Source organism: Panthera uncia, chromosome C2, assembly GCF_023721935.1.
Source record: "Panthera uncia isolate 11264 chromosome C2, Puncia_PCG_1.0, whole genome shotgun sequence".
NCBI lineage: Eukaryota > Metazoa > Chordata > Mammalia > Carnivora > Felidae > Panthera > Panthera uncia.
The window spans coordinates 3,349,895-3,375,884 of NC_064810.1; the positions used below are offsets into that span (position 1 = coordinate 3,349,895).

Consider the following 25,990-nt stretch of genomic DNA (forward strand, 5'->3'; position numbering starts at 1 on the left):
TCTTCTTCCTCAGTCATGGACGTGGTGTGTTTGTACTTCCTCGGCCCGTGTGTGAACGTCTGTATTTCTCCCATACAGACGTCATGTCCCCGGTTCGCCCGCACTCACCGCTAGCCCCCACAAGTTCATGCTGAGACCTGACCCGGGCCAGATTCTGGGGCTCCCCGGGAGCATGCCCCCTGCACCCCAGGCTCTGGCCACTGGCCTCCCACAGACACCGCCTCGTGCCCTGGACCATTCGTGCCTGCGTGGCGTTTTGACTTGGCGAGTGCACTTCTCAAAATGTCTGCAAGTTGTACCTTCTATTTTCGGGGTGTTGCCCTGCCTTGTGCTGGAAACTCCCACTGGCGGGATCCAGGTCACATGGATTTTTCTTCTGCTCATGTATTGTCACAGTGTCGGTGGCCGGCTCCTGAGAGGTGCGGGCTCTCGTTGGCCGTAAGTGGACCAAGGACACTGGAATCCACGTCCAGACCGCTGACATCCTCCCCTCCTCCCGTAGCAGAGGCCCCATTCGCAGTCTCCCACTGACAAAGGAAACGTCGTGGGTTTCCTCTTCCGGGGCGGGGGTGGGGGGGAGGGACTGGCACATCCTGCCAGTGTTCTACCTCACAGACAGCGGAGCCTCCTTATCTACAAATAACATCTGTGAAGTCTACAGTCGGAGAGAAAACCAAATTGTTTTTTGCCTGTCTGTCAGACGCAAGTTTTTTTTCAGAGTAGCCTTCACACCCAGGGCAGAGCCCAACGTGGGACTTGAACTCACGACCCTGAGTTCAAGACTTGAGCTGAGGTCAAGAGTCAGACGCTTAACCGACTGAGCCACCCGGGCCCCCCAACAAAGGAAATATAATCAAGATTACGACGAGAGGAGAAAGGAAATAACTGAACATTTAAATAGTTCGGATTTTCTCTTGAACTTAAGAGAACTACTTAATGGCCAACTTACACCATGAAAATAGATGGGTGTAAATTCGCCGTGGCTTTTAAAAGGGGCATAACTGCAGTCTGTGGGGTTGTGTGGACCACATCCTCATAGTAGATTCCTGGGGCAGCTATAACAAGGCGCCACAGACCAGGTGGCTGAAACCACAGACATTTACTGTCTCAGGGCTGGAGTTCAAGATCCAAGATCCAGGTGTGGGTGGGGCTGGCTCTTCCTGAGGCCTTTGTCTTGGAGGTGTGGATGCTGTCCTCACCGTGTCCTCATACAGTCGTTCCTCTGCATGTGTCTGTGTCTTCATCCCCTCTTCTCACAGGGACACTGGTCAGATTGGGTCAGGACAACCTTAGGGACCTCATTCTACCCTAATCACCTCTGTGAAGATCCCGTCTCTATAGTCACATTCTGGGGTGCTGGGGTCCAGGACTTCAACATAGAAATTTGGGGCAGATGATTCAGCCCATGACAGTGCCTTTATTACGTCTGAGATATTTACCACCGACTCGCTCTGTGGCTTTGGAAATTACTGGACAGGTGTGGCTTTAGTTTTGAAAATCTTCTCACCCTGCCCAGAGGACAAACTGTTCTCTGAGCTCTAACCTTCAAAACCTCTCTGCTGTTTGTTCTAGATTATGCTATATCCATTCTTTTATGTAGAGCATTGAAAACCACTCTGAATCAGGAAGACATTCCCTCATCGTATCATGCTGGTCCCCTCTGATCTCCTTCTTCAAGGCCGTGGACAGATTTTTGGGGGGCGATTTTGTTGCCCAGTGAATCCAAAGATGCCTGGGACCATTTCAAAAAGGCTGGCATTGTATTGGTGATGGGTGACTGATGTTTCAATCGCCAAGCAATGAACACACCTAGATGTGCATAGGTAGAACATACCTATGCAACCTCATACCGAGAAGGGTGTCTCCTCTGGCAGGTAGGGGCTGCTCCTGGTGCACGTGCACATCTGTCCTCGGACACTGTAAGGCCAGTGGTTGCACATGCCAAGTGGGAGTCCTGAAAGCTCCCAGAGGGGATGGGGGTGCTTCCAGAACATGGCCAGTCAGACACCCCATCGCCGAGCCCACTAAGACTTATTTTTCTCTCTTTTTGTTTCGATTGTTCTTAGTATTTATTAATTCATAAGGGAAACGTGTCTTTAGGAAGAATAGTCCCAGAAGTGTCAGGGGTAAAGTCCAGAATGGTTACGTTGGCCACAGGTAGCTGGAGGATTAATTGTGAAGCAAAAAATGTAGGAGCCAAAAACTCATCTTCTACAGAGTCTTCGCCATGTAGTTCTAGAAATATCTCGGTTTGCCAACTTCCTGGTGGCAGTGAAGCTCTCACATCCTGAGCAGGGAGTGAAGGACCTGCCTCACCCTTCCTGGAACTGCGGCGGTCAGTTAGGGTATAACCAGTATCTCCTGATTTCTTAAACACTTCATTGGACTGGATGGTGGATGGAGTTGTTTCTCCAGGGAAACAAGTGCTTCCTTAATGGTGTGACATCATCCAGCCTCCCCACCTCCCTGGGCCGGAGTGTCCTCGACTCTCCAGGACAGGAGGCTCTATTGGATTATCTCTGCAGTCCCTTGTGGCACCAATGGCCCATGACTTTGTGGTAGCCCACAGGACTCATGGCCATGTCTGCCCTTGCACGGTGGTGTTTCTCGAAGACAACTGGTCTACCTCATCTTGGTTGGCCGTGACCATTCTGTGGAAGCTGTGTCCCTTTTGCATCAGGTGTGGGAAGGGATCTCACAGCATGCATGCTGGCTGCAACCTAGCCCTGGATTTGTCTGACTTCTCCCCCTTTATTGTCTTTTTGACCCCATGTCCTTATATTCTTTTTTTCAAATTTAAAATGGATGAATTTATATTTTGAATAAGTAATGCATATATATATATATATATATATATATATGGTTCAAATACTTACAAATCATGGATGGTAGAGAGTGAAGTCCCTTCCCCAAGTCCTTTTCTCTTCCCCAGCCCCTTTTCCAACTCCCAGGGGACCGCTGTGGGAAGTTTCTAGAGATTCTCTTTTCCGGGCCGTGTTTAGGTACAGGCATGCATATAAATCCATATTAAGAACATATATGTAAAGACAATGGTTTTTTACTTTACTCTTCCCCACAAATAGCTCTGTAATATACACTGCGTTCTGCAACCTATCTTGGATTTTTTCATATCAGCACGTAAAATACTTTCTTGTGACCCTTTTTAAAGACTGCAAGTATTGTGTTATACGGATATATCCTAATTTATTTCACTAATACATTGTTTCATGATTTAACGGTCTCTTTTAGGGGAAGTTTAGGTCGTGGTGGGAAGCATACACACACCTTTTCCTGGCTATCCAACCAAACACTAAGCTGGGTGCTGCTGTGCAGAGATTTTGCAGATGCTATTAAAGTCCCGGTCGGCAGACTTTAAATTAATGAAAAGGGAGATTATCCTGGGTGGGGGGGTAGGGGAGCCTGACTTCTTTCATTGGAAGGTCTTTAAAAAAGGCTCAGGGCTTCCTTGAGCTCAGTGATTCCAAATAGCAGCTGTGCCTGCAACCATTCTCCCACCTGCCTGGGGGGCTTCCTCCCCGATTGTCAGAGGCAGACAAGCGCTTCCGTGAGTCATGGCTTCCAACGTTTGTGGTCCCCTCCCTCCCTTCTTGCCTGCCTGTCCTTGCTTAGCTAGCCCCAACAGTCACACACGGCAATTCCTTAAATGTGTGTGTATGTGTGTGGTGTGTAACATGGCCATACATTATATATAAATAATATGATGTAAATAGAAATTATTACATTATTAATAAATAATTTTTTGTATGTTAAATACAAAATGTTCTATATTTTATAAGTGCATTTCTATTGTATGTGTGGATATGTATATAAATTACTGCTTCTCTGGCTAAACCTTAACTGCTCCTCAACTTGGTATTAAGCGTGGGGTGCTGCTGTGACAAATACCTAAAATACGGGAGCAGCTCTGGGACTGAGCCGTGGGTGGAGGTGGGGAGAATTTTGAGACACACGCTAAAAAAATTACTTTGGACAGACTCTTCGTGGTCTTATGGATGCTGGTGAGAGTCACACGTTCCAGGAAACTGGAGGAAGGGGGATCTCTACCATGTAGTGGCAGCACGTTGAGTGAAGTTGGTTGCGTCGCTAAGAATATTTCCAAGCACCGGTTTCCTTTTGTTGCTCACAGTAACACATGTGAGGAAAGAGATTAATGGAGGGAAGTAAATGGGACAAAAGGAACAGGTACCTAATGACTCTGAGCAACCCCGGCCTCTCCAGACGAGGCTAAAAGTGCTAAAATGAAGAGATTCTCCAGCTGAACGCGAAGAAGCCACCAGGAGCCCCACGGCTTCTGGGAGATGCGTTCTGCCAACACCACGTGAGCTTGCGGGAGGACCCTGGGCTTCAGGTAAATCCCCAACCCCGGCCGAAACCTGAATGTGGCCTCGAGAGACCCCGAGCTAAGCCGTGCCCGGATGCCTGCTGCAGGAAAAGTATGAGGTAGTAAACGTGTGTTGCTTTAGCTGGGGAGTTCACGGTCATCTGCTACAGAGCAGTAGAAAACTGGTAATGGACCTTCGGACTTGACAATTGACACACTGAGCCGAAGGCTAGGTAAAGCCAAGCTCGGGCTCTCTGATATAATCTGTCAGGTCCATAATACGGAAGTTTTTACAGTCGTTTCGGGATTACGATCTCAGAAGCCACATAGAGCAATTCATGCTTTCTGAGCATTATTTGCAGAAAACCATGGATCGGCCAAGATATTTACCGTATACCTGCAGGGATAATGTCACCAGCATGGAGAAGGCAATTTTCTTTCCAGTGATGGAATGGTCTACAAGCACGCGGCAACCACTGTTTTCCGAGGGACGTTCTTGGATGCTAATCAGAGAGAAGACGTTTGGGCTGCCGCTAGAGGCAGCACTCACCTGTGCTTGACCCAAGTGTCGGACTCATTGGCTTGCTCCGTGTAGTTCTCGGGCAGGAAGCCCCGGCAGCCGGTCCGCTGGGAGGTCCCAATCACCCAGCCCTTGCTGGTTTCCTCCTGCTGGGTGGGGTCCACGAAGATGTAGTCGCCCGGACTTAGTGTCAGCTCGTCTTCGTTCTGGGGTTTGTACTGAAATAGGGCCCTGAGGGTCTGGAAAAGACGCGAGCGTTTTCATGTCTCAAGCATGGACTTGGGCTGGGAAAGATGGCAGAGCGAGAGGGATGACATCTGCCCTTTGCCCCCAGGCTCCCCGGTTGTGCTCTACGACTCCGGGGCCTGTCCAGGCTTGTGTCGGGTGACAGATAGTAGCCGATGACAGACTATGGCACAGAATTCTTTGGATAGGTTTGGAAATGAATTCTGGTATTTACCTATCATCTATCTATCATCTGTCTATGTATCTATCTATGTATCTATGTATCTATGCATCCATCCATCCATCCATCCATTTATCTTATCTATCTAATCTTTCTACCTATGTATCCATATCTACCTATCTCTCTAATCTACCTATTTATTCATATCTATTATCTATCTATCTATCCACATCTATCAATTATCTATTCATCTATCTATCCACCTATATCTATCATCTCTTATTACTACTTATTTCTAATATGAAAGATCTTAGAGCAGAATTAGACATTCACATCCACCTCCCTTGGCATAAGGTTATTTATAGCCTTTCATACAACACGGAACACGGTGGATTCGTCCATGCTACTTCCACGGGTCTGAAAGGAGCACTGCATGCTTTCCATTTAAACCATCCATCTCGGGGGAGGAAGTCTTGCGTGAGGTTTCATTGAAATCGTCATTTAAGCAAATTAATAAGCAACACCATGTACTCATAAATGTTTGCAACAGTCCACTTTTTATTGCCAGAAATGGTACTGGTGTTTTTTTTCAAACTTTTTTGTGTCTGCCATTCATACATAAAAGAATACTAGTTCTAAATTTGCGCAAAAATAGGAATGAGTTAAAAAAAAATAGTAGAAGGACTTCCTTTCCCTGAAATACCTCCAGAGGAGGAGGGCTCCTGGGGGTAAGTGCTCTATCTACCGGTGGGCCGCCATCGGCTCTCCTGGGGAGTGTCCAGTCCAACCGCCTGGCCAGGGCCACTCCGGCCGAGGCTCCCGGCCTGGGTTCGCTCACCTGGTAGTGCACGAAGCGCATGTCTCGGGAGTACAGCACGGCGGTCCACTGGCAGCTGTGGCCTGGCTGGATGGCTCTGGCCAGCTGCTCCAGCGTTCTCTGGTGGTGGGGGTAGAACTTGTGGGCCAGGGTCAGGTGCAGCTGCTTGGCGCAGGGCTTCACGGTGCAGTCTGCGAAACCAGGTCAACACGAGGATGGTGGGCGCTTTTACCCCCACCGTGGGCGCTGCGTGTGTGGGGTGGCTATGCATCCACGACGGCTACGTGCCCAGGGCTCGTAAGTGAAGCCTGTCTGCCTGGTGCCTCCTGCCTCTGCCCCCTCCTTCCCCCCAGATTGTGCCATTTCACAGAGTTCAGCTTAAAAAATTTTGTAATGTCTATTCACTTTTGAGAGAGAGAGAGAGAGAGAGAGAGAGAGCAAGCGAGCATGAGCAGGGGAGGGGCAAAGAGAGAGGCAGACACAGAATCCGAAGCAGGCTCCAGGCTCCGAGCTGTGAGCACAGAGACCGACGCGGGGCTGGAACCCATGAACCGTGAGATCATGACCTGAGCTGAAGTCAGACGTTCAACTGACTGAGCCCCCCAGGCACCCCCCAGAGTTCAGCTTATAGAGGACATAGCTGGGTACTGCAAATCCTATAAGGAGGAGGAAGGAGGAGGGGTGGAGATATGGGTCCGGGTGTTTGGAGCCTATCAGTTTGCAAGCCAGTGGCCCGAACCTCTGATTAAAGGGGATGTAGTCACAGCTTCTCCGTTCATTTTCCGGGGCGCACACACTACCCAGCTGCCTGGACTTGTAGCCTTGAACTCCGGGCCGATGGTTTTGGTTCTGCTGCAGAGTCTCGGGAAGAAAATGCCACAGGGAACCCAACTGTGTCAAACATGACGGCATCTCTCACATTTCGCTCACTTTGGCGAAGCAGGGAGCCCTCGGAGTGGTCGGTCCCTGGTGTCTTTGGGAGGCCTTTGCCCTGGTGGATCCTGCCCTCCTGGTCCTCATTCCAGGCCCCTGAGGTCAGCCAGGATCCGACGGCCTCTGGGCCACAAAGTAGTTTGTGTTTGGGGGAGGCGGTGACCGACGGGAACGCGGACTTTGGCGTCACGTAGGCCTGGCTTTAGAGCCACCCTCCTCTCCTGGTGGGGCGACCTTGGGAAGAGCTTGCGTTTACACAGGGGCGGCTTGAGGACAGTGAGGGCCACCTGCTGGGGCGGCGCTGAAACCTGTCTCTTGATTCACATCTCCGGGAGTCTTTTCATAACTACTGGTTACCGGCCACCTCTCCCCCGGGCAACACATACCAACAGACAGGCCCCGTTCTCCCCTGGAACGTGGCCCGGATGTGGCACTTGCTTCCTGGGCCCAGACCTGGTGGCCCAGTGATGTCTCCCATCCGCTACACGAGACTTCAGCGGCAGACAAGAAACCGCCGAGGTGAGAGGCATAAATTGAGAGCACGTGTGGGTGGCGGGGAAATTCTTTTCTTGGGTGCTTCGGCAGTGGGGGGAGGACCACCTGGCCACGTGAGTCAGTGTGGCCCGGGAAATATCCACGCCGGTTGTCATCCGTGAACCACACGTGGCTTCTGCGTGGGCCCTTGTCTTGTCCGCTCTCCCCAGCCCCTGCCTCTGGGGGTGTGTCTCTGGGGACAGACACAGGTGCCCTGATGGGGACACACTGAAGCTGGCCGGCCCCTCCCAGCCCTTTGGGGTCAGGCCAGGGCACAGGCGTGGAGGGCACGGCGAGAGCCGTGGGGTCGGAGCCTCCCTGGCGGAGCCCAGGGCCGGTCAGCCTGAACCCGGGTGGGGCCGAGCAAGACCGAGCTGGACTGAGGTTCTTGCTCTGACCCCCGCTTAGGGGACCCTGTTGCTTTCCGGGGGCTGTGGTCACAAATGGCCACAAACTGGGGAGCTTAAAACCACACAAAGGTGCTCTCTCGCAGTCTGGAGGCCAGAAGTCTGCAGGCGTCCGCAGGGCTGCGCCCCCTCTGAAGGCTCTGGGGAGGCCCCTCCCTGCTGCGCCCAGCTCCTGGGGCTCCGGGTGGTCCCTGGCATGTGGCCGCATCCTTGCGTCCCTGTGTCCTCCCCATGGCCTCCACCCCTGTGTCTCTGTGTTCTCTCCTCTCTCATAGGACCACCAGTCGCTGAATTTAGACCCCACCCTCCAGTCTGGCTCCCAGTCTGGCTTCATTTTAACTAATTGTGTCTGCAGAGCCCCTGTTTCCAAATAAAGCCTGTTTCTAAGGTTCAGGGTGGACAGGAATTTTAGGGGACACGCGCCAATGGCCTTGGACAGGAATGTTCCCCTTCGCCGGCTTCGGTCTCTTCATTTTTAAAATGGGGCCAGTGAGACCCAACTAGGGGATGCAGTGCGTAAGGGAGGTGCCCTGTCTGCCTTGAGGCGAGGGGCTGACGGGGCAGGGCAGGACGAGACCACCTTGTCCTTTTGGCCACAAGGAGACCAAAGAGCCGTCACCCGACTCTTGTTTCTATAAAGGACGCCAATCCACAAAGCCACGGGGTAAGCTGCTAATCGTCCAGCGAATAGGACCCCGGAGCCCAGAAGCCAGCCTCCAAGTGGAAATCTGGGATTCAGTGACCTCCTGGCGTGGCCAGATCAGAAGGGGCCTCGACACCTGCGGAGGGGTAGGGCGGCGTCTCTCCACCAGGGTGCCGGGAGTCGCCACAACACTGCACTTCTTCTGTGTGCCAGGACCGAGGGGGAAACTCCACAGAAACCGGCTGCGTTGTTTGAAGGGCCAGAGTCCTCGCTGATTTGCAGAGAAAGAGTGACTTCTGGGGCTGATGTGACTTGATGAAGGCCCAGCGCTAACCAGAGACGAGGGAGAGACGCTCGTCTTCTGAGGTCAAGTCCAGAGTCCCTCCCGTGAACCCCAGCCGGATCCTGTCTCCAGACCAGCGCAGGGGTTGGGGAAAAAGGGAGGCTCAAAGATTCTCAAAGTGAATCTCGACGATCCTTCCCCAAGAGGCCATGGAGAAAGGACTATGGTCTTCCCTAAAACATCAACAAAAACCAACTAGGACTTGTGTTTTACACACAGCACTGACCCCGGGAGGGCATCTGCCCAAGGCGGGCATGGGGCTGGGGAGCCTCGGACGTCCCCGTGTGGGAACCAGCCTGTAATCCACCGTCATCACGTGACCACTCGAGGTCTCCTCCTGGGACAGTTTTCCAGGCAGCTGGAGCACACCCAGTGTTCTGAAAACCCGTATCGATGCAGACAAAGGTATTCCCACTTGGAGAAAAGGTGGCCTCTGCTCTCAGAGTCTGCTTTCCTTCTGAAGGACATCCTGGCTCATTAGATTTAGCTCCGGCTAAGCTGTTCAGCCCCAGAGCAAGGCCACGTTGGAGGCGCTGGCTGAAAAGGGAGAGGTGGCGATGGAAACGTCCTGGGCCAGGGCGCCTGCGTCCCCTGAGCCCAGCCCAGCCGGCGGCAGCAAGGAGCAGCCCGCAGCCCGCAGCCCGCTCCCCCCGCGGCTGGCCCATGGCGCCTGAGGAGCAGAGCACGGCCCCGGACACAGAGCAGTCCGTCCCCGTCAACCGCGCCCTTCGTGTGCAACCTACCTGCCAAGACAGCCACTTCCATGGCGAACGTCGTGGCAAATTCCCGGATGACATCGGCAGGGCTGTCGCTCACGAAGAAGCCCAGGTAGCTGATGGAAGAATGGAGAGCCAGAGGGACGACCAAGGGGAAGGAACCCCGGATCCTGTCCCCGGCTCTCTTTAGAGCCTCGTACAGACACTCCACTTTGTGGTCCTCGCACTAGGGGAGAAGAGACAAGGATGTGCTTTCTCGCCTCCAGTCAGAAGGGCAGCTATTAGCTTAGTTGATTCGGATCAGGCAGCCCCTCGAGCCTATTTGTGGCCACACTGCTGGAACGTGATTCTCTCGCCCCTGCGTCTGGGGCTATGGATTTGTTCTGCACCCCGCCTCGGTTTCTTAGAGATTCCAGGTAAGATTCCTTTTGGAATGGAATGTCCTCTAAGGGTCCAGGTTGGAAACGCCTGTCACCCTGACTTACCTCTCGTCCCTCTGTGTCATGTTGACTCAACCCACAGCTGTGCTCAGCTGTTCAGACTTCTGGAGGTTTCTCCTAGACTCGGAGGCAGCCACGGTGCATGCATGGCTCCCGGCCCCCTGCTCAGCCCGAGTGCCAGGCTGCGGGCACCTGCCGGACCCTCACCGCCCTTCCCCACTCCTGGTTCCTGGGCTCAGCGCTGCCCAAGCGCCTCCTGGGCTTGAAGACCTTCCTCCATGTGGAAGACTCACGTGGCCACGTGGGACCGCGGTGAGACCACAGTGAGACCACGGTGAGACGCAGACCCTCCTCCCCCCCCCAAGCAGGAAGTTAGCCCAGCCCTGTGCTTCCCGGCACTGGCTCCCCCTGAATTTCCCACAGCACCTTTCATTCTTGTACGAATCAGCTGCATTGTAGTTTTAAGATGCATTTTCACGTCCCCCCCTGACCAGCGGCTCGCTAAACTCGTCCCTGTGTGTTGCGTCTTTGTGGCCCTCGCGGGTCCTGAAAGCGCCTGACGCACGGACGGTATAACCCTAAATAAATGACTGTCTGTCCACAGCGTGTCTCTCGGTCTCAGGTCAGTAGTCTGGGGGCACCGGGTCGTGTATGAACAGAGCCGCAATGGACACCCGCCCGTGGAGGCTGGACGTTTTCCTTTCACAGCGTCAAAGGCAGAGACTGCATTTCCCTGTCACTCTTTTGCCGGAACGGCTGCTCAGCCAGCCAGGCAGGGTGGGACGGGGCTGGGGGTTGGTGGGGTGGCTAATGCAGGAGAAGGGAGGGGTGTGTGTGTGTGTGTGTGTGTGTGTGTGTCTGGACATGGACGTGGGAAGAGGACCTAAAGGCCCAGGTGGCCCCCTCGCTGGAGTGATGAAGCATGGCCCATTCGAGGGTTATTTTCATCACAGGCTCTGGCTGCTTCCTTTCCCTGACGAGCTCCTAAGGACAAGCTGGAAAACAGCTTGACCATCACAAACGCCGTTGCCGGCAAAGTAGGGTGACCCACGCGCCCCAGTGTGCCCGGGACTTTTCTGGTTTTAGCACTGAAGGTTCCGTGCCTTGGGAGCCCCTCCCCTCAGCCCCTGGCCAACCGGGGTGACCGTCAAAGGCTCCCGGGGAATCTGCTGGAAACATTCCCGGCGGAGGCTCGCAGCCCCCTTCCCGTGCGCGCCGTGGAGCCCGGCACGGAGCGCTCCTCGGGCCCTGGCGGGACCCCTGAAATGAGTGGGCCCCTTAGAGCTTGCCGATGGCAGAGGCGGCCGGCCAGGGCGTGTCCTCTCCAGGTTTGTCTGGTGTGGAGCCACACAGGAAATGGCTGTCGGCCCCTCCCTCTCTCTCAAGCCCGCCTGCTTCTCTCCTGAGCGGCCCAGGTCCTTCTCCCCTTTCCAGGACCCCCGTGAAGCTACGTGTTGGGCCATATTCTAAATCAGGGCCGGTCCCCACAGAAGCAGGGAACGGTTCCGCACTTGCAAGGGCCAGCAGCGACCGTTCTTTAGTTCATCCGTCACACATTTCCGCAACACCCGCTCTGAGGCACCGTGCTGGTCTCGGGGCACACAGGTGAGTGAGGCGTCCACCTTGTGGCGATTCTGCCTCGTGGGGGCTGCAGGGCTGCACCGGACGCATGGTCACGCCACATGGACGGTGCCACGAGAGATACACGCCAAAAGATGACGGGAGCACAAAGGGCAGCAGCCCCTTCTGCCCGGGGAGCTGGGCAAGACTTAACAGAGGGAGGGGATAAGTGAGTGGGGTTTTGCGGAATGCGTAGGAGTTGACCGGATGAGGCTGAGGAGAAAAGTTAAGGGTGTCCCACACGAAGAGGACGGCTGATACTACAGTCGTGGGAAGTAGATCACGTGGCTGCCCTCAGTTGTATCCAACTTCGTTTAGTTATCTCAGGGAAATGGCTTCAGCGGCCTGGTAATGAGCATTAAAGCCCTGTTGGGGCCGACTCACCGTGAAGAAGTCACAGAGCGTTATGTGCGGGAAGATCTCATGAGCTCGGTTCTTCGTGCACTGACGCTTGCTCTCTCTCCAGAACTCTTGAAGTTGTTCCAACAGGGACCCCGTGGGGCAGAGGAACAGGGCATACTCCTGGGGGATGGGATCGTCCAGAGAAGGGTCGTTGCGATGACAACGTAGCCTGTAACAGAGAACAGCGCTGTCACCTGAAGCCAGGACGAAAGGACCCTTCCCCACGGAGGGCAGCAAGTCGGAGGAACAGGCCGTGCCGAGCGCGTCCAGCACCCACGCTGCACCCCCAGCCCCTCTCGGGCGGGACTCAGCGGGCCCAGGCCGCAGAGCAGCTCAGGGGCCGCCTGAGTCTCGGACCTGCGTTAGTCTGACTCCCAGGCCAAAGACCGAGAAAATGAGAGAAGGCGATGGGAGACCTCAGCACCTCTTCAAGCGATCTTTGGGATCCAGCCACCCCCTTAGTGTTGAGAACAATTTGCAGAAAAACTTCACATTTTAATTGTAGCGGCTTCAAATTGAGTGTAAAAGTTAAAACTACAGAAAAAAAATAGATGAAATTTAGGTGGCTATTACATATTTTCTTTGCATTCAGAAGCTTATTTTAAGGACAAGGAGACATGACCTACAACCCCAAATTCAAGTTCATTCTCACTAACAACAAAAACAAGAATGGGGACAACCCCAAGGTGCTATTTTGCTCATCTGTCAAACTAACAAAATGCCTTTGAAAGGATAAAAGTTACGCCCAGTGGTGTCAAAGGGGCAGCGAATTTGCAGATTTGTGTGTACATGAGGAAATTGCCAGGACGCACCAAGAGCCTTAAAATACCCATTTCATCTGACGATTCTACAATTGCACTAACATTTCTACTTCCAGAAATTTCTCCAAAGCAGGAACCAGACGGTATACATAAAACTGCACGCAGATTTTATTGTACGGTTACTGGTCCCGGTTAGGAAACATGAGATAAAGGTCGAGGAGTGCATTTACCAGGTATTCATCAGGATCCACAGTTTTGACGACTTTCTAATGACTCAGAGACGTGCCCGGGATGTGAAAGCAAGTTTAGCGGGCAGTGTGCCGCCCCTCGAGGAAACACTATTACGCACAAATATAGTCTCCTTAAGAGTAAAAACAAATGCCAACAGGGGGCGCTCTGATCCTTTATCCTGACCCCCCTTCCCCCTGCACACACGTGTCCTCTACTGTGACTTTGCTTTTTCCTTCTAGAAACCCAAGTAACAAATCCATAGATAACACTCATGTGTGTTTCACGTAAATCACAAGCTGCTGCTTAAATTATTCTGCAGTTTACGTTTTCTCCGTCGACCCCATTTTTGTGCTTTATCCACACTGGCACGGAGGCATCTGGTTTAAGTGTGTCCGAGTGACCCTTCTAAGGGCTGTGGGTGCCCGTCACGCTCACGGGTGATATTTCACTCATCCGTTCCACTGCTGGACACTTAAATTGGTTTCTTTTTGAAAAATGTCATGGCGCTGTAATCAAGGTCTTGGCCCGTGTTTTTTAAGGCCCTTTGTGTGTTTCCACGGCATGTACTTGGACGTGGAACCGGGCGGTCGGCTGCGATTGCCACGGGGACCGTGAGAGACCGCGTGTGGACGCTCGAAGCTGCCCTCTGTTTTTAACGGCATCTGAATTTGCGCTTCCCTGATTCGCTAAGGTCGGCCCACTTCTGGTTGAGCCTAGGGGACCCCACTGCCTCCCTGGGCCTCGGTGGGACTCGTGGTCTGGCTGGCCTGTTGTAACTAGGAGGAAGGAACCGTGGCCCTTGAAACCGTGGGTTTCATCTGAAATTCAAATTTGGCGACTGACTTTAGAGGTAGCCTCACCCAGAGGCTTCTGGGTGTTTCCCTTTGCCTGGTAGATGGGTTTCATGTTGTGTCCTTGGCCTAGAGGTTCTGGGGGAAGAAGGAGGTTCCCGCTGAGGACACAGTGGCCCCTCAGAGGCCCACTGTCCGTATTTGCCATCCTGCTCCGGGGCGGGCACTGCAGCTGGGTGAGACCCGGTTTTTAGTGTTCGATTTTCGCTGTGGTTTTCCAGAGCAGCGCGTGAGGGGACTTCCCACCTCAGGACAGAATGATGGCATCATGGCACATTCAGGCGGGACTGGGGGTTAAGAGGACCTGTGATCCCAGAGCAGAAAGCGGAGGCCCGCGATAGTGGGCCGCCTGCACAGTCGCATAGCCGGTTTGTGGCAGAACCTCCTGGCACCCTGAGCTCCACACCCCGCCCCCCACCACCCGTCCCCCCTAAGGTGCAACGTGCCGATGCCTTAGGCGCCATTCGGGGCCACCAGTAAATTCTCTCCCCATCAGAGGGAGCCTGAGAGAGTGGTGGCCTGTATTTTATGTCGGAAGAAATAGCTCTTCCCTATTTACTCAAGAAATCGTGTGGGTTTCTTCCTTCTTTGACAGTCACATGTGGATAAACTCAGATTTTTAAGTGAAGAAAGGCTTGTTCAAAGTTCACTCTCTCTACTTGTTTTCCTTTTTTTTAATGTGTATTTTTGAGAGAGAGACAGAGAGAGTACACACGTGAGCGAGTGAGTGGGCAGAGGGGGGCAGAGAGAGGGGGCCAGAGGATCCAAAGCGGGTTCTACACTGAGAGCAGAACTCAACAAGGGCTTCGGACTCACGAACCGTGAGATCACGACCTGAGCCGCAGTTGGACGCTTCATCTACTGAGCCACCCAGGTGCCCCTGTTTTCCATTTGAAATGCGGGCTCTTTATTCCTTTCCCCGGGTGCTGGGTGGGCAGGGTGCCTGCCCAGGGTGTATGGGGCCCTCCCACGCCCACTCCGGGGAGCTCTCGAGGCCCGAGCAGTTCAAGCCAAACACCCTGCACACCCGTGGAGGCAGCCGCACTCACCAGTCTGACGCCTCTTCCGCTGTCTTCCTTCCAGTGGCCGCCAGCGCCTTCAGCCTACAGGAGAGCAGACCGGGAGGAGCATTCGGACCTTGCCTTCCCTTCTTTGGGGGTGGGGGGCACGGGAGAGGCAGGGCTGGCACTGTGGCACATGGGGCCCGGGCTGGGGGCTCCACGAGGGCCTGCACTGCTTAGACTTTGAAGCCGGATGCCCTGACCAGGCCTCCGTGCCGCCTCACCATGATTTCTGAAAACGCGGACCTGCTCACACCCCCCTGCTCGTTTTCCTTCGGGGGCTCCCACCTCCAGAAAACCTTCCCCGAGCCCCCCCCCCGCCCCCAGCCTGCCCACATAGGGCCACCCTGCCTCGTCTATGAGCTTGTGTCTGTTTGCCTCCTCTACCGGCCTGCAGGGTCCCTGAGGCCCAGCCCTGTCCCACTCATCATTATAACCCAGGACGTACAGACACTGGGGTAACTGAACAGGGCCAACTTGAACAGGATGGAAGGAGGCTAAGGTAACTCACTCAGGAATCCAGCCTGGAGACAGCTGGAGTTGATCAGCGGACCAACGTGACGCTGCTCAGAGCTGCTCTTTGGTGAATACCGACAAGGATGACATTGTTTAAATCACAAGGCATTCTGAGCATGAGTCCAGCTTCGAGAGCATCATAAAGGGTGAGCTTTAGAGGTGCCAAGAATAGAGCCCCGCCCCTCCACCGCCTGTGTTCTCTGGCTTCGGTATCCCTGGCTGCACCCGGGGTAAGGTGCCCGGCATGGGGCCTGGCACACGGTTCCGCTGCCCATTTCAAAGGCCCCCGGTTTATTATCAACATAAAGCGACCAAGTTCTGGTTTGGATTAGAAAAGAAAAGGGTGAAGTTTGGGGCGCCTGGCTGGCTCCGTTGGTTAAGCATCCGATTTCGGCTCAGGTCATGATCTTGCAGTCTGTGGGTTCAAGCCCTGTGTCGGGCTCCGTGCTGGCAGCTCGGGGCCTGGAGCCTGCTTCATATTCTGTCTCTCTCACTCTCTCACTCTCTCTCTCTCTCTCTCTCTCTCTCTCTCTGCCCCTCCCCCGCTCATGCTCTGTCTCTCAAAAATAAGTAAACATTAAAAAAAATTTTTAAAAGAAGAAAAAGAAAAGGGTGAAACTTCAAAGTGATGGCAGCTAATTTGCTCAGGGCTTTGTTATAACGTTTCAGGAAACCTTGGTCCCCAGTCCAAGGAGTGAATAAGTCTGAAAAGTCAGTATCCCATGTCCCAAACATAGCTCATGGCTTCTGGGGACTTTGTCTCTCTCTGACAGGGTGGGTCCTACGATGAACATTTTCTGTACAGGGACCTCCTCCTTGGGTAAGCAGGATCGATCAACACTGTTCCGGTAGTTTCTTAACCACCTCTTTTCACCAGCAGACATCGAAGAGATCTTGCCTACGGGTGACTGGTTCCCCCGTACCACTTAGAAATATTTCCTAGTTGGTGGTGCCCTCCACCGCTCCCTTCGGCCTGGAGTCTGAAATGCCTCCCAGGGTCGTCTCGGTCCCTGAACCACAAAGAGGCTGCCCAAGCCCCTCCAAACCCTGAGAAATGGGGGTGCCCCCCGTAACACGCGGCTTCCGACTTTCACAACTTTTAGGGTCCCTCCACCAGCCAGCCAGCACAGTTTGACCAAAGGGCAAAGAGCATGTCATTTATAAAAAGCAGAAAAGGGCCGTATTTTGAGAGCGTATCTCGCTCGGCAAAGCGCACCCCTCGGGCAGGAAGTAAGTGCTCTGAGCTGCCTGCAGTTCTGTGGCGGGGGCAGAAGCGTCAGTGGGCCGGGAACGCACGTCCAGCGGCCAGCAGGACAGTACTCACGCGGTGTGTACCGGGAAGCCCATTCCCAGAAGGGGCTCCAGCAGCAAGGACGGGCCGCGGACCTTGAGCTTGTTGGAGACCTTGGCGTAGAGCTGAGTCTCCCCGGCTGCCATCTCTTCCTGCCTGTGGACAGAAATGAATAGATAAAGCCAGAGAGAGAGAGACACACACAGGCAAGGCTGAGGGTGTGAAGAAAAACCTCAAGCCCGTTTTGATCTCTCTGACAAAAGCTAATATCCTGTTTGCATGAGATGTTGGTTTTCAGAATGCTCTCTGCAGGGTGCTGGGGCGCCACGTCCACCGGCCCTGTTTCCACATGGGGTTCGCGTTCCGGAGGTCCAGCCAAGCCCCCGCGCGGGATCAGCCCCTGCCTGACTCAGTTCCCCACTGGGGCCACCAGCCATGGGCCCGGGGCGACCCCGAGCCCCCTTGCCTGCAAACGAGACGTTAAACAACACGCCATCTACTGTCCCTGCGGGCTCTGACATTTTTGGTTCTTTTAATTATTCACTGAATCTGTTTTTGATTTTAGAATCTTCTGAAGTTTAATATGGGTGCAGAGAAGTTGACAAATCCTATGTACAGTGACCTGGCAAGTGAGCACACATACCTAGCTCCCTCCAGGACCAGCAATAAAACGGGGCTCCTCAGCCTGGGGGATTTGGGCTCCACCCCCGGGGACCATTGGCAATGTCTGCAGGCACTTCTGAGGGTCCCAGTTGGAGGCAGGGACGTTTGCTACTGGCCTCTATCACGTCGAGGAGAGGAACAGAGCGGGTGCACCCCACAGCAAAGAGGGACCCAGCCCAAAATATCAAGAGCATCAAGGTTGACAACATCTGCTCTGGAACACACCCAGACCCTCAGAGGCACCCCTCCCCCCTAGCACCCCTCCCCCCGACTCCTAGTTATTTCCTCCCTCCCCCCCAGAAGGTAACTGCTGTGCTCACGTGTACATTAACTTTGGCCATTTTTGAATCTTACATAAATAGAGCCGTAGAGCATATACCCTTTTGTGTGTGATCTCTTTTGCCCCAAAACTATGTGTGTGAAACGTACCCACGCGATTGCTTGTAACTATACTTCATTTGCTGCATTGCTGTGTATTTTTCGATCCGATAAATGAAACATAATCTATGTCTCCACTTCTCTGTTGGTGTATCATTTGGGTGGCTGTCAGGTGTTTTGCTGCGGTGGACATTCTTGTGTATATGCCTTTTAGTGCCTGATTTATGTTATTCATGCTGGGTACACATCTAGGATTGGGGTTTTTAGGTCATAGGATACGTGCGTACTTCATTAGCAACTACGAAGGGGTTTTACCAAATGGTGGTTCCAATTTGCTCTCTTAGCAGTGGGTTAAGGGTCCGGTTCACCAACATCCTTCTACTGTCAGTCTTCTTAGTTGTAGCCAATCTGGGGGTGTGGAGTGGTGTCCTGCTGTGGTTCTAATTTGCATTTCCCCAAATGGCAATGACATTGAGCCCCATGAGACAGGCTCTTGGCCATTTGAATAATCTCTTTGGGGAAGGGCCTACTTAAATCTTCTGCCTTTGAAAAATTGGATTCTTGGGTTCTTCTTATCAATTTGTGGGAACTCTGGAGATAATAAGTCTTTTTTTGGACGTGCTTAATGGTAACGACTTCTTCCAGGCTGTGGTTTGCCTTTCTAATCTCTTAATGTCTTTGGGTGAAACAGAATCTCTTAATTTGAATGAAAAGTAATTTAGCATTTTTTTTAATAGTTAGAACTTTCTGCATCCTATTGAAGACATCATTGTTAACCCAACATTGATGAAGATATTCCCCCTGTGTTTTCTTCTTGAAGTTTACTATTTTCCCTGTTTATATTTAGCTGTTTGATCCATTTGAATTCATTCTGTGTATGGTGTGAGGTAGGGGTAAATGTTCATTTATTTCCCTACACCTGTTTTCATTGAAGGACCACCCATTGTCCAGTGAATCACTGGATGTTTCTTGTAAATCAGGTGACTGAATATATATTAATCTGTTTCTTACTCTCTTCCTTTCTCTTGTTTGGTTTGTTCATTTTTGTGTTTACACTATACTGGTTTTAATTACTATGGTGTTTAACTCCTCTGATTTTGTTTTCTTCAAGATTGCCTTAATTCCTCTAGGCCCCTTGTTGTTTCATATAAACTTAAAAATTAGATCACCATAGTGTGCCTTTGAAGACTGCAGAAAGACCCATGTATGTGGTCATTTAATTTTCAACAAAAGGATCAAAGTAATTCAATAAAGGAAAGGATAATATTCTGAACAAATGAGGCTGGACAGCTGCCTATTGATATGGGAAAAAATATGAATGTCAATGCCTACTTCACATGATGCACACAACTTAGCTCAAAATGTATGATGGACCTAAATGTAGAAGATAAACTACAAAAATTCTAAAAGAACACTTAGGAGAGAACTCTTTGCTATGCTGGGGTTTGCGAAGCTTCATAAAAGAGTCTTAAAAGAAGAAATCAGTAAGTTGGGTTTCATCAAAATTGAAAACTTCTGGGGTGCTTGGGTGGATCAGTTGTTTGAGCGACTGACTCTTGGTTTGGCCCAGGTCATGATCTCATGACTTTGTGGGTTCTAGCTCCGCATTGGGCTCTGCGCTGACAGAGTAGAGGCAGCTTGGAATTCTCTCTCCGTCTCTCCCTGCCCCTCCCCTGCTCGTGCTCTCTCTCTCTCTCTCTCTCTCAAAATAAATAAGTGAACTTTAAAAAAATGGAAAATGTCTGCTCTTTGAAAGACACTATAAAGAAAATTAAAATGTAAGCTTGGGAGAAATTATCACCATATATATCTGAAAAGGGCTTGTATCCAGAATTTATAGAATGTAACATAATTGTGCATATGCATATTCTTTTAATTAATACTAAGAAAACAAAAAATTCAACTTAAAATGGGTAAAAGATCTAAATGGGACACTTAACAAAACAAGGTACATAAATGGCTAATAAGGACGTGAAAAGATATTTAACTTGATTATTCATCAGGGAAATAGAAATTAAAACCACATTGTGATACCACAACACATTCACCAGAAGAGCAAAAATTGACAAGACAATGCTAAATTTTGACAATGCTGTGGGATAATTGGAACTTTTATTTATTGTTCAACCATTTTGAAAAATATTCTGACAGTTTCTTATACAGTTCAACATACATTTGCTATCTGACAAATTTACTCTTAACTGTCTACCAAGGAGAAGTGAAAATCTGTGACCGTACAAAGACTTGTATGTGAATGTCCCTGATGGCTGTATTCACAGTAGACTCAAACTAGAAAGAACCCAAATGTCCATCATCTGGTGAATGCATACATAAATTATGGTATATTCAATCAATTATGGTATATTCAAATGATGATATACTTCAAAATTATGATATATTAAAAAATTTCAATATTCGTAAACTTTATTTCCTCTCCTTGCTATATATATCGTTCTGGCAAAGACCTCCCGTGCCATGTTGAATAAAAGGGGTTTTTAAGATAGGTACCCTATATCAGATTAAATGAATTTTTCACTCCTAGTTCACTGAGGTATTTTTAAAAATTTATTAACAGATATTGAATTTTACCAAAGGCTTTTTCTATTGAAATGATTATATTGTTTTCCTTCTTTATTCAGTGAATGAGGTAGCTTGCAACAGTTGACTCCTGAATGTTAAGTCAACCTTCTGTTTCTAAGATATAACCTTGATCGTAATATGTTATCCTTTGTGTATATTGCTGGATTCCATTGGTTAATACCTTGTTCAGAATTTTTTTGCATCAGTGTTTGTGAATTAGCTTGACCTGTTGTTTTCCTTTCTTATAATTTCCTTCTCCCATGTTGGTGTCAGTAGAGTGATCAGCTCATTCTGATGCTCTTGAGACTTCCTGGTCACAATACTGAAGGAACCCCCTCAGTCCCAGGCAGTCAAGGACACTTGGTCACTCGAGGTGTCAGTGTTATTCTGGCCTCATAAATGAGTTGGGAAATATTTCCTCTTTTCCAATTCTCTGAGTTTTTTTTTTTTTAAAGATGGGGATAACTTTTTTCTTAAATGTTTGAAAAGATTTTTTGGCAAAGTCATCTCGGCCTAGAATTTCCTTGGAAACTTTTAAGTTATGGATTTAATTTATTTAACGGATACAGGAGTATTCTTCTAGTGTTGGTTTCATTAAGTTGTTTTTCAAGGAATTTGATAGATAAATTCCTTAGATAAAATGTTATCTAAGTGGTCAAATTTCCTGGCATAGCAGGCCAGGTTTTTAAAATTTTCTTTCAGGGGCGCCTGGGTGGCGCAGTCGGTTAAGCGTCCGACTTCAGCCAGGTCACGATCTCGCGGTCCGTGAGTTCGAGCCCCGCGTCAGGCTCTGGGCTGATGGCTCGGAGCCTGGAGCCTGTTTCCGATTCTGTGTCTCCCTCTCTCTCTGCCCCTCCCCCGTTCATGCTCTGTCTCTCTCTGTCCCAAAAATAAATAAAAAAAAAGAAAAACGTTGAAAAAAAAATTTTTAAATTTTCTTTCAATTTTGTCGCATAATTTTCTGTGTAGAGGTCTTGCAGTATTTATTAGATTATTCTTAAGTATTGGATCATTTTTGATGCCACTGTAAATTATCTTTTTATTTATTTTTAAATGTTTTTTATTTGTTTTTGAGACAGAGCATGAGTGGGGGAGGGGGAGAGAGGGAGACACAGAATCTGAAGCAGGCTCCAGGCTCCAAGCCGTCAGCACAGAGCCCGACGCGGGGCTTGAATCCACAAGCTGTGAGATCATGACCTGGGCCAAAGTTGGACGCTCAACTGACTGAGCCACCCAGGTGCCCCTAAATTATCTTTTCAAAATTTCATGTTCATACTCTTTCTTGCTGGTAAATCAAAATATTATTGCTTTCACATTATTTTACATTGAACTTATATGTAATTTTATGTCTGGCTTGACTTCCTTATTAATTCTCATAATCTTTCGAATTTTAAAAATATTATATGTACAAAAATAGTTGTCTATGAATAATGATATTTTTATTTCTTTCTTACCAGTACATATTCTTTACTTTTAAATTTTCTTTACTTCTCTTTTTTCTTTTCTTCTTTTTTTCTCCTCATTTACCTCCTTTTCCCCTCCTCCTCCTCCTCATTCTCTTTCTTCTTCTTCCTCTTTCTTTTCCTTTTCTTTTTCTTCTTTTATTGAACTGGAATGAACTCCAGATGTTGAATAGATACGGTATATATCAATATTGTGCATCTCCCTGCATTCCCCCATTTCGGAGGAAAAGTTTTCAATATTGCACTTGTAAGTTTTTAATTATGTTTTAAAATATCTTTTTGCTTTGAGGAATCCAAAAGAGAAAACAATTTCATAATTAAATGAATTTAATATCTTAAATTTAAAAGTCTCAAAGTAGACAAAACTTGGTACCCAGAAGAAAAAAAAAGCAGATTTTGGGTCTGGAATATAGCCTCTACTCAAACATATTTTTCTTTTCTTAATAGTAAACCACTTTTTGAGCAACTGTGCTTACAACATATTAAAATATAAATTTCTCTGGAAAAAATCTTATTTGTGTAAGCCAAGAAATGCCCTCTCAAGCCCAATCCCTTTTTCTTACCTTGAAAATTTACCTTCCAAGACCAACAGTGAAGCGACAAAAGCTTCTTGATTGACAATTTTTCCTGTGCCTTACCCTCAAAGCCACCCTTCTCTCACTAACAGCATCAGGGTGGAGACTGAGACCATGCCGGGACCTCAAGCTGGGTGCAGATGGTTACAAAAGCTTCACAGCTCGTAGAGGACCCTCAGGGTAGGGTGTCCCTTCTCACCTCCACACCAAACCCAGCAAAACACGGCCTCGGTGAATATCAGATGTCAGCCCTGGAGATGCTGATTTCTATTTCCTCTAAATTTGATTTTGAATTTGATGGGATTGATTTACAGGTGAACTTTCTGAGAGGCTGCTATGTGGTCATAGAAGTTCAGCCACCATCATGGGTCATCTCCCTGTTATACCTTGGCAAACAGACTTCATCTGAAACACATGCCAAGATGTCAACATGTTAATATATGAATGATTGCTCATGATTGCTTGTGGTTTTCCACGTGTCTACTCAGTATTATTCCACCACCTAGTTTGTGATCAGCTCATCTGTGTTTGTGGAGCCCCCTCACACACTCATCGTTGTGCCGGGCATCACGAGAGTACATTCTAGACTCTGTCCTCCAAGAGCTTTGTTCCATGGGGGCACCATCTACAGCAACCCAGGTGAAAACAAAGAAAGAATTAAGTTCTAAGTCTTCCGTCCCTGTCTTTGAGGGCAAATGTTGGTTTAAGGGCTAGAGACAGTAGTTACAAAGATGTAAAGGACATATGGGTGAGCTTGAAGGATTCCTGGTCTTAAATCAAAAAACATTGAGAGGTGTGGGCAGGAAAACGAGACTGAATGAAACCACAATTGGCTGAATATATTTCTTTGGCTTCATTGCCAGTGGCAAATCCTGCCACCGATACCTTTAAAACCAATCCTAAATCCAGCCTTTGCACCACCAGCATCCTGGTCCAAGTCACCGCCATGGTGACCCAGGTTTTCAGTAGCATCCTCCTGGCTTTCTGTGAATCCACCTCTGACTCTATACCTCTTGCACATGCGTAGAACCCGACTTTGCCCTGCTCAGCTCTTTGGTGGTTTTCCAGCTCAAAGAAACCAAACCCGAGTCCTTCCAGTGTCCCAGGCCTTCCACGATCTGCCAATCTCCAAGCACATAGTTTTCTTGGGGTTCTTCAAACATCCCCAGCTCATCTCTCCTGGCCTTTGGAGTTGACAGTCCCGTGCTTGGAACCATCTTAACTCACAAGACTGACTTTGTCCCACCATGGAGGTCTTGACTAAAATACCACTTCTTCCTCGAAGCCTTCCTCCACCACCCTGCCTGATCACTCCCTAAGCCTCTCCCAGCCTCATCTTGTTCTAGCATTTGTCATCACCTGAGACCACAGGTGAGTGCTTTGTCCCCTCTGCCATCTGCTCTGAGTTTAGATGCCAGGCTCATGGCAGATGGCCCGTAAATATTAGGTGAATAAATGAATGCTCGATTCACACCCAGCTCCACTCCACTAGACTTCCAATGGGGCTCAGTCCTCTGCCCACGGCGGCAGGGCTATGTTCTCTCCTGATAAAACATCTTACATCTTAAAGCTGTATTGTGTTCAGAAACCCCTTGGGACTTAGAGGCCCCCACAGAAGAGAGTGCCAAGTGTCTCTATAGAGTGCTGACTGTGTGAGAACACCCTCAGGTTCCCTCTCTTTTGTCTGTGGAGTGGCTGTGAGTCTAAACTCAGAGTCAGTCACAGGGAGGAATAGAAACCCCCACCAAAGTGTTTTGCCTGCCCCTCTTGGCGCACTTGCTTAGCACGGGGCAGGACCTATCTGTTATTTTACAAAAGGAGTGTCTGTGTTCAGAAGACTCTCTTATGTGAAGTTTCTGAAAAGGTTTGCTTACCTTACTTACTAATTAAAGGCAAGTCACATTTTTCCCCTCCCTGGTCTCTGCAGTCATACCACCAATGGCTATTTGATAGCCACAGCCATATTGGGTTACACAGATGCCCGAGATAATGCCATTCGCTGTGACGATTGAGTCGACAAGGCTGGGTGACTTGGTGGAAGGAAGTATTTCCCGATTGGACTACCCTGTTGGCAGCCTGCTTACCATCACGCTTGCTTTTATAATGAAAAAGGAAAATATTTCTGCTTTGGATGATGGCGGCTCCAGAAATGGTGAGTAAAGTGGGTGGGGGGGCTGGGGAAGTGAGTCTCTTCTGAAAGGGGATTTCTCAACATTTTTCAGTGTTCTGACACCGACCGCCGATGGCCTGTCCGGGAAGGGACTTCTTTGCCCAGGTTCAAGGTTTCAGAAACCATTTTACCGTTTGTTCTTATTCTGGTCATAAAGTTAAGCTGTGTAATTTGCCACATGCTGATAGGATGAAGCAAGTAACAGCAAGAATCAAAGGCAAAAATGCTGGATGTGAATTTATTAGTTTTCTAAGGTACCCTTCGAAGCCACTCTTGAGATGGAAATGAAACCAATCCTTTTAGCACATAACTCCTGCTTAGATTTTCCTAAGACCACAAAGACAAAGTGTGCGTTCAATGGCTTCGTAGCTTCTTTTCAAACCTCAAACATTGCCACCAACTGAACAGAAAGATGTAAGTGTCTATGCTTATATGCCCGTAGGAACCTCTTTTGAGGAAGCAGGTCCCAGAGAACTCATGCCTGACTGATGCCTGGGAGGGCGAGTTGGGATTTCCTTGGGAACATTCCGCCATTTTCTTGCTCACTCCGCCCCTCTTAGAGTTGCAGGAATGACTTCCAGAGGCTTTTGACCTCTCTGGCTTTGTGATAGGTGCAATTCTCTTGGAGGAAACAGAGCCCCAGTGTGGCTCTGGTGCAAGCCAGCGGTCCCCAGCCACTCCTCCCTTTGCTGTGTGGGAGACGGGGCATCCAGAAGGCATGGATATTTTCATCCTTAACTAGGTCATGTCCGCGTGAGCCCGGGAAGGGCTGTGTTTACAGGAAACTACAAATACGGTGGGTGAGCATCTCCTCCCCGCTGCCATCTACATTTTTGGGGCACGGACATTATGTGAGTATAAAAAACTTGTCATGTTTACGATAGGTGTCCCACAGGCGCTGGCAAAGGGATGAGTTTACATGGGACAAAGAACGCAGACAAGAGAAGGAAAGTGCTTTGAAAGTGATTTATCTTCTGAAAAATAATGGTGCAGTAATTTCTAAATCGTGAAAAGGCATATCTTTAAAGATGGCTAGTGAATTGGTTTTAGGATTGGTAGACTACACAAGGGGAAAGTCACTATTTTAGCGGAAGTAAGTTCATAGTTTTTCACTAACTCTGGAAGTTTCTCTGGTACCTGCTGTGGCTTGGAAAAAAATGCGTTCTCACGGGACAAATGGTTTGATTGATCGGTATTGAATGTGCTTTATGTGGATTGTTAGATTTCAGAGATTTAACTTGTCAAAGATGCGTTGATGCTAAAACTGTAAACAGGGAAACAAATGCTTTTTGTTCTTCCCGGTGAAGGAGGTGGAGGTCGATGTGGA

General features: G+C 49.6%; 1 protein-coding gene across 3 annotated transcripts in view; it reads right to left on the reverse strand.

Moving 5' to 3' along the window:
* The window catches only part of UBASH3A (ubiquitin associated and SH3 domain containing A), a 39,641-nt gene extending 22,626 nt beyond the window's left edge, over positions 1-17,015 (reverse strand). For all 3 annotated transcript variants that reach the window (XM_049627809.1, XM_049627808.1, XM_049627807.1), the window contains exons 1-6: positions 16,868-17,015; positions 15,016-15,069; positions 12,106-12,292; positions 9,689-9,887; positions 6,107-6,276; positions 4,893-5,101 (exon numbers count right to left, since the gene is read on the reverse strand). In XM_049627809.1, coding sequence (XP_049483766.1) covers positions 4,893-5,101; positions 6,107-6,276; positions 9,689-9,887; positions 12,106-12,292; positions 15,016-15,069; positions 16,868-16,980 — 932 coding nt within the window. In that variant the 5' untranslated portion in view covers positions 16,981-17,015. The remainder of the gene's footprint in view (positions 1-4,892; positions 5,102-6,106; positions 6,277-9,688; positions 9,888-12,105; positions 12,293-15,015; positions 15,070-16,867) is intronic.
* Positions 17,016-25,990: the final 8,975 nt, after the last annotated feature.